This window comes from Embiotoca jacksoni, unplaced genomic scaffold (genome assembly GCF_022577435.1).
Source record: "Embiotoca jacksoni isolate LCO1_2020_lvr unplaced genomic scaffold, fEmbJac1.0.p SCAF_23, whole genome shotgun sequence".
Taxonomy (NCBI): Eukaryota; Metazoa; Chordata; class Actinopteri; family Embiotocidae; genus Embiotoca; species Embiotoca jacksoni.
In genome coordinates, this window is record NW_027185374.1 from 7529267 (window position 1) to 7537533 (window position 8267).

The following is an 8267-nucleotide window of genomic DNA, read 5'->3' on the forward strand; positions in this document are numbered from 1 at the left end:
AAAACTATAAAGTGTTCGATCAGGCCATTAACACCTCTTCTGTTTACTGAAACAGCAGGAGCTGACATGTTGGTGCTCTGTGTGCTCAAATTCACCTCTTCAGGAGTGTAACAAGCCATTTTGATGTTATTTAAAAGTATTAAGCAAACAGTGATGGCTCTTCCTGTGTGTGGAAAAAACAAGTCTGGTTTTACCAGTTGACTTTTAAACTTTTTATAGTCTGAGTTTGTAGTAAGTGATATGTATCAACGAGAAAAGGAGTTATTTATAATGATATATATACTGCGTGTATTTTATAGTTACACATGCTGGTGGAGGATACGGTTCATTACGGAGGTTTCCAAAGGGGTCCGCAGCATTTTATGAATTAGTTTTATGTTACTACAATTAAATCAAAGTACAGAAAAAGGTCTAAGCCATTACAAAACAAAATGTTCCTTTGGGGGTCTCTGATCAAATCCTCTCAAAAAAGAAAAAAAAAAAAAGAAGAAAAAAAAAAAAAAAGGGGGGGGGTCTTAATATGTGCTTATTTGACATCGTTAGTCATAAACCTCGGGAATAGAGGTCCGCAGGAGGTGCTTTATAGTGGACAAATGATTGACAGCCCCTTGGTGACATCACTGTACGACAAAAAGAGTCGCTGGGGGAAGAGAAGGCACCAATCAATTGAACCACTACGGTGTGGCGCACAGCGGAGAGGCGACGCGCTCTCCAACTCGCAGCAACAAACGTCCAAAGGAGCGACACTTCAGTGCGCTTATCTCTCTCTTAAAGAAAAGCCTGCGCCGCTCAACTTTTGTCTCAGCGAACTCTTTTTAAGATGTTCAATCAAGAGATTTTAGACCGGTTATGCCTACGCGAACCCGCTTCCTCATAGAGTTCACATAGTTGTTGTTTTTTTTCTTCTTTCCGTCCTGACCAAGACCGATTTGCAGCTGGTGAGAATATGTGCGAGAGGCAATCGGCGAAGGGTATGGGCTGTCTTTGGTCCCCCAAGGAGAAGCAACGTGGATTAAACACGAATTAATGTGGAATTTATCGGAGCCCAAAGGTGGAACGACGACCGGACACAGCGCTTCCTCGTCAGGTAAAATAAAACGGGGGGACTTTTGACAAACTGTTAAAAGTAGAACCTTAATAATTTCAGAAGTTCTAAAACAACCTGCTTGATGAGAAAACGTTTACTTTACAACGTGAACTCGCCAATTCTTTGTCTTTTTATATATAATTATACGGTGTGTGCGTAAAAGTTTAAGGGTTTCTTGTAGCACGAGAAAAAGCTGAGAACACGGTGAAAAGTTTGTTTCTTTTGGAGGTTGTGTTGCTCTGATGATATTTAGCTTTTTTGATGTTTTTTGATGTCCTATCCCGGGCTACATCTGGCCCTGGTACGCACGTCAGATCTAACACCTGCGAGCCCCTTGAAGTAACTCTATCCCTTATGATTATACATGACCGTCAAAGCCTCTGCAAACAGACGCTTGTCACACCGTCTGCTTGCCTCTGTTGCTGCTGTGTATTCTAACTCCTCACTACATTCTTCTTGTGATCTTTTCTGGCTGCACAGACTCGCATTTCTTTTTTTCTTTTCTTTTCATATCGCCTCACCAAACACGATTTCTTATCTCTTCTAATTGGAGACTTTATGTCTGCAGTCTTCCTCCCCGCACCTTTGATTTGTCTTTTCCGTGTCAGTTACCCCTTTTTTTTTTTGTTCGTCTCTTTCATAACTTCCTCACCTTGATATTTTCATGTTTCAGTTCATGTTAGGACCAAACTTGTGTTTCAGTTTGACGAGCTGTATTGCCTGTGGGGTTGTCTCTCTCTCTCTCTCTCTCTCTCTCTCTTTTTTTTGTTCTACTTCAAAGTGAAGAGGTGTCTTCCCTTTCTAACCTGCTCTCCCTTCAATCATTCCGACTGTATGGGGGGGGGATAACGCACAGTTTGGGGAATGCTGCAGTGAAGCCACTGCTGTGTCCACGTCCTGTCAATACCTAAGCGCCAGTGTATTGACAGAAACCAATTTTCTCCACAGGGACTGACTGATCATGGTCGCCGTGGTCCGCTCTCTCATGGTACTGCTGCTCGCTCAGGTGTTGCTGGAAGGTGCTACGGGACTTATCCCCGAGGTCGGCCGGAGGAAGTACAGCGAATCCGGGAAGCAGACCCCAGAGCAGTCGGAGAGCTTCCTCAACGAGTTTGAGCTTCGGCTTCTCAATATGTTTGGACTGAGGCGCAGGCCGACCCCGAGCAAGCAAGCAGTGGTGCCGCAGTACATGGTGGACCTTTACCGCATGCACTCAGCAAACGGAGACCACAGCACTAAACGGCCCAAGAGCATGGGGAAACACGCAGAGAGAGCCGCCAGCAAGGCCAACACGATTAGAAGCTTTCACCATGAAGGTATGTATTAGTGACATACCTTTACCTTGTCAGCCGGAGAGCTCCTCGGCTGTCTCAGACAACCCAAACCTATATTTAAACATGACTCAGTGCGTCAAGACTGAACTTCAGAGTCTTCGCTGTTTTATGGAGGTTTAGTCATTTACAGGTGACACGCGTCCAAGTTATTTGTAACTCTTAAATAAGTTTGGGATCGCTTAAAAGTCAGTGACAAGAACTACAAACAAGCAGCTCACGCACAATGAAATTAACTCTCCTGTATGTAGTGATGCAACCTTTAACCAAACATCCCCCTGGCGCAGCTGTCACCGGCTTCAAAAACACCAAGGGGCAGTGGAATCCCTCGGGTAATTTGTTTCTTAATAATTGATGGTGTTTGCGTGGGCTCTGAAAACAGTTTTTCCAGACACGCACCACAGGAGCGGAATAAAGGGCGGTGTGCCTTAGTGCGCAGGTGATAGTCATCACCCTCTTACTTCAATAACACACGACATGACATTATGCTAACACGCATTATGACAAAGTCATCGTGTCAGACTGAATTCTGAGTCATTTTGAACAAGACTGAAATTAGTCTTTGGTAACGGAGAGGGGAGGCGGGCTCGCGCATTTTATATTCTTTCCAAATCTCTCTCTCTCTCTCTCTGTCTGCGTGCTGTGCGCCATTACGCACGTTCCAATAACACCATAATTGCTCACTTAGTTTATATGCTGGATACGGGCTGATTGTTGAATTCATGGTTTCAGTTCAAGTCCATTTTACTTCCAAGACAACATATGCTGCTCAGATGAATAAGGCTCACACAATGAAACGCAGTAGTTCACCACTTATACACTATACGTTTAAAATGTTACCGATTAAGTTGGATATGCTAAAGTTTGTAAACAAAATAATCGAACAAATGAAATGTAAACATATGGACGGTTTATTGGTAAACTAGAGAGGTGCACCTGGCCCTAAGATAAATGATATGTGTTTGATAAAAAAAAAAAAAATTACAACTTTTACTCTGAAATCAACTCGGTATCTTCCATTCTACTTCCTGTGGTCCATGCTCCAGTTTTTACTGAGCACAAGTGACTGAGTCCATAGGGGCTCTACACAGAGTCTTCATACAGAGTCCTAAGTGTTTCACTGGGGAAGTTTCCATCAGGGGTGAGTCAGAGGGGTGGTTGAGTGGTTGCTTGGGTGCTCTCCAGAGGCCCAATGTAATGACACCAAGTGGCTACACTGACACACTACAAACAACCCTGGCCCGGGCCGCCGAGGCTGAGTGACTGCTCTCTGCCTACAACTGGAAACCTCTGCACCCGCCCAACACACCTTGACATCACTGGCCATTACGGATGTGTTCAAACTGTGTTTACATACGTTCCCCCGGTTCTTTCATGCTATGCTAACAGAGCTGCAGGGGCTGCTACTCGTCCCGCTCCAAGAGACGTGCAACTGATGGCGACTCCATATAATAAGCATGTATCTACAGATGTAAATGCAGCACATCAAAGCAAGCAGCTCGACTCATTCACCACATCTGCCAGCTGATATTCATTTCACCGAGATAATTAGTCTCACTGATATCAGTTTTCAAAAAATAACCATTTTTCATGCCAAATAGAACATTTCCACTATTACACAGGAAGTGGCTGCCAGAGACAGGTCCCTGATGAATGACCCAACATTAGCCTTTATCTTTTGTCTTGGCATGCAGCACAAAAAGAAATTAGGAATGTTGATACACTCATATCTGTGGTTCACACGTTTTTGACAAGCCTCGACTTGTTCACACAGCCGTTCCTCAAAGAGGAGAAAGACAGAAAGAGAGAGAGAGTGAGTACTGGTGCAGGAAAGAAATGGAGAAAGAGTGACAAGAGACGGAGACAGAACGAAAAGAGGATTTGGGGCTGAGAGAACAGAGGGAAAAGGGGATTTGGGAGCTGAGGGAGGAAAGAAAGAGGGATTGGGGGAAGGAGGAGAGGGAACGAGAGACAGGGGGCTTTCCCACATCAAATGAGGAGTGATGGGCCTAATTGAGGTCTTTGTGCCTCTGGAGGGAGGTTTAGGATGAGATGGTGGAATTTCCTAAATGCCTCCTTTGAAAAAGCAAAGTTCAAAGTTTGTGTTTACTCTGCCGCACCAAACAGATTAAAAAGTGTGTCTATACATCATCTGTGATCTTCATAAGTAAGAGTTCAAAGTGGGGCTGCCTCAAAGAAAATTGCAGCTTTTACTAAGACTTCTGTCATTTACTGCGCACTATAGAGGGGAATACCAATGAACTCTAGATTTTCATATGCCTCAGGACAGCTATAATATGTATAGCTGGATAATAAAGGATAGCATTTCCAGGCTCACAGTTAATATCAAGCACTGCATATATACTCAGCTTCCCATCAGTCTATTGAACTTCTCAAAAATGTAGACATTAAAAATACCTTATGTCTTTATAATGGCTTTTACGATTAATTCAATTTCACATAACAAGATTTACCAGTGATATCTTACAGCAGGCAAGTTCTGTAAAGGTTAATGCAACACTTGCCATTTGTGCTAGCACTTATCCAATAATTTTTGTATTGATTTCCATATTCCTCTGCTAATCTTTGATGATAGTTATTGCATTACAATGTGCATTGATAGGAATCGTGTGCAGCCGCCAGGTCTCTCTCAGTGCAAATGAGCCATTTGAAGGCAGCCAGACTCGTCTGTGTGATCTTATCGATAGATGGAAGCGCACCACTTTCATCTTCTGACATTTAACCAGGCAATTTTAAGACCGTGACATTACTGACGGTATTACATCACAATGAGCATTTACCTACAATTACACTGAGTCATACATAAAAAGTGTTGATATACGTCTTATATCTGTGACAATGGTCCACACCCACTCACTGTAACCACGTGGCAGCTTGGCTGGCTGCACAAGGGGGAAAAAAAAGCTGCGAGTTATGTGTGGGTCTACGAGTGCGTGTGTGTGCGAGAGAGCAGAAGAAACTGTTGCTGCTCACACTGGATCCATGCAGCCAGCTCGGATTTAATCACAGATGCTGTTTCCCGTTCTTGTACCATGCATAAATTCTGTGCTTCATCCGTATTTCACACTTCTATAATCTAACACCATGGTTGTCTCTCTGTTGTCCTTTGTAGAGTCTATGGAGGCCCTGGCCAGCCTGAAAAGCAAAACAACCCAGCAGTTCTACTTCAACCTTACTTCTATCCCCGATGAGGAGCTCATCACCTCTGCAGAGCTGCGTATTTACCGGGACCAAGTCATAGGAGCTGCAGTCCCCAACAACAACAGCAGCACTAGTGACGGTGCTCCCGCCGGTGGCTTCCATCGCATCAACATTTATGAGCTATTTGGAGTTCCTGCCTCTCACAGTGCGGAACCTCTGGCGCGTCTGCTGGACACTCGGCTGGTGCAGGACTCTTTGAGCCGCTGGGAAAGTTTCGACATCAGCCCCGCCGTATCTCAGTGGACCTCTGGGAAGGGCCACAACCATGGCTTCATGGTGGAGGTACTTCACCCGGAGAAAGGTGAGACGGGCGGTGAGCATGCCCAGAGACGCAGCAGGCACGTCAGGGTGAGCCGGTCTCTGCACCAGGACCAGGACTCGTGGCCTCAGGTCCGGCCTCTGCTGGTGACGTACGGCCACGACGGCCGTGGGGACTCGGTGCTCCACACGCGGGAAAAAAGGCAGGCAGCACTCCGTAAACAACGCAGGAAGCACCAGCACAAGGCCAGCTGCAAGAGGCATGCCTTGTATGTGGACTTCAGTGATGTGGGGTGGAATGAGTGGATAGTGGCACCCCCTGGCTATCATGCCTTTTATTGCCACGGGGAATGTCCTTTCCCTCTAGCAGACCACCTCAATTCCACCAATCACGCCATAGTGCAGACGCTTGTCAACTCTGTCAACTCAAACATCCCCAGAGCCTGTTGCGTGCCCACTGACCTCAGCCCCATTTCCCTGCTCTACCTGGACGAATACGAGAAAGTCATTCTGAAAAACTACCAGGACATGGTGGTGGAGGGATGCGGCTGCCGGTGAGAACCTGCTGGTGTGGATAGAAAGATTGAGTCGGCATGAGAGACTGAAAAGACATCAGAGCCTAATATGGACACCCTGTTTCCCAATGAAGACGTTTATTTATATGAAAGAAACACAAAATAGAGCTATTGTGGAAGAAGAAGAAAAAAACAAACTATATATGAATATATTTATGTCTACGTAAAGTTGGGAAAAATAAATATTTTAATCAAAGGAATATTCCTTTACTGGTTTTGAAAATGTATTTCTGATGTACATTTTGAAATGGGTGCAATACCACATGAAGTATAATGCTCAGATTTTTATTTTGTATTTATTTCTATTATAACCACTTTATTTGTAAATAAATAATGTGTATTTATCGTGAAAAAAAAAAGGACGTGGTCACTCCAGTTTTCAGAGATCAGCTACACTCAACTAGCCATTGTTGATGTATCTGTGTCGGAGAGGAGGGGAAGTGTGTGTGTGTGTGTGTGTGTGTGTGTGTGTGTGTGTGTGTGTGTGTAGGGGGGGGGGGGGCATGTGTGGCTGACATGAATATACGAAAATATAACACATGACAAGCAGCTCACACTACACTGATTGCAAACCAAACACTGAATATTTTGGTAAATGTAATTGGAAACCAACAACAATGGAAGTTTGGTGAGCAAAGTGACAGGACTGGGTCACTGGTGTAATGGACTGTAGCACGGTGTGGAGTCACTGCACAATTTACATGTGATAGACTCCCACAGGGGGATTAGAAAAACAGCAGAGTGGGTTTTTATGCATTACATGTCGCTGCAGAGATCCCTGGGAAGACTCGTCTGAAAGCTCGCTCCTGTGTTTATTCTGTCCCCGACCAGTATTATGGGATGAAAAAAAAAGTGAAAACTGCGGCACTTATGTGGAAGACTCTGCCGGGGCATGAGGTCTACAGGAGGATTTGAAACTGAAAGATTGCACACTGTGGCAGACAGACCCACCGACAGTCCTGCGAACTCTACATGCACTTTAATTAATAAGTACAAAACAGACACGCACCTGCACCTGTCCACTTTTTCGCACATCCTCCGACAGATTCTTATCCACTTCAGAGTTTGGCTGCTTTCCTTTGTCATCTCTGAGTCATAGGGCACTAATGTGTTTCGGCTCTAAAAGGTAGAAGAGAAAATAGAGGAATGTTTTACAAAACAACTCAGCAGCAGCAGAAAATGAAGTGCAACACAAAAAAAAAAAAATCATACACTGACAGTGAAAAGAGTTTAAAACAATGATGTTGGGAAAAGCCAAACATAAAAAACTTCACATTACAGGAAGACAGTTTGAAGCAAAGAAACTGTGATATCTAGACGAAAGTGAATCGAGTAAAACTGCTCCAGAAAGACATGGATGAGAATTTATAGTGTAGCCACAATAGCAGATCAGATAATGAGAGAGAGAAGAGAGAAACAGAGGGAGAGTTTTGCGGAGTTTGACAGGCTGCGTTTTCTGCTGTGTTTGCATTAGAAAGGGTTTGGAGGGATCACAGGGCAGCTCAAAATGCTCTAAATAGACTGTTTTTATGTGAGCGCACATTGGGACCGTGGAATGTTGGTTTTCAATCTCAGACACATGCATACGCTTGCATGGAAAACCGACAGGGTTGTTTTTTCAATCATCTATTCAAGGGTTTCCTGGTGGGCTTTTTCTCTTCAAAAACAAATGTGCATTGAACAAAGATACGCTTGTTACTTATATAGGAAATGTAAATCAAAACATTTAGAGGGGAGCTGTGAGACTATATTTGGGGGCTGTAAAAACACCGACATGTCACTTTTTTTTATTTT

The 8267-nt window shown here is 44.2% G+C and overlaps 1 protein-coding gene across 1 annotated transcript; it reads left to right on the top strand.

Moving 5' to 3' along the window:
- The first annotated feature begins 663 nt into the window (after positions 1–663).
- On the top strand, positions 664–6859 carry bmp2b (bone morphogenetic protein 2b). The gene is made up of 3 exons (XM_069158572.1): positions 664–1087; positions 2036–2403; positions 5552–6859. The coding sequence occupies exons 2-3, from the start codon at positions 2049–2051 to the stop codon at positions 6454–6456; spliced, it is 1260 nt and encodes a 419-aa protein (XP_069014673.1). The 5' UTR covers positions 664–1087; positions 2036–2048; the 3' UTR covers positions 6457–6859.
- The last annotated feature ends 1408 nt before the right edge of the window (positions 6860–8267 follow it).

What these genes read in the sequence shown, in the direction of transcription:
- bmp2b (XM_069158572.1), top strand. Translation starts at nt 2,049, where the DNA reads ATGGTCGCCGTGGTCCGCTCTCTCATGGTACTGCTGCTCGCTCAGGTG. An exon ending in TAGAAGCTTTCACCATGAAG is followed by an intron (nt 2,404 to 5,551) that starts GTATGTATTAGT and finishes TGTCCTTTGTAG; the next exon opens with AGTCTATGGAGGCCCTGGCC.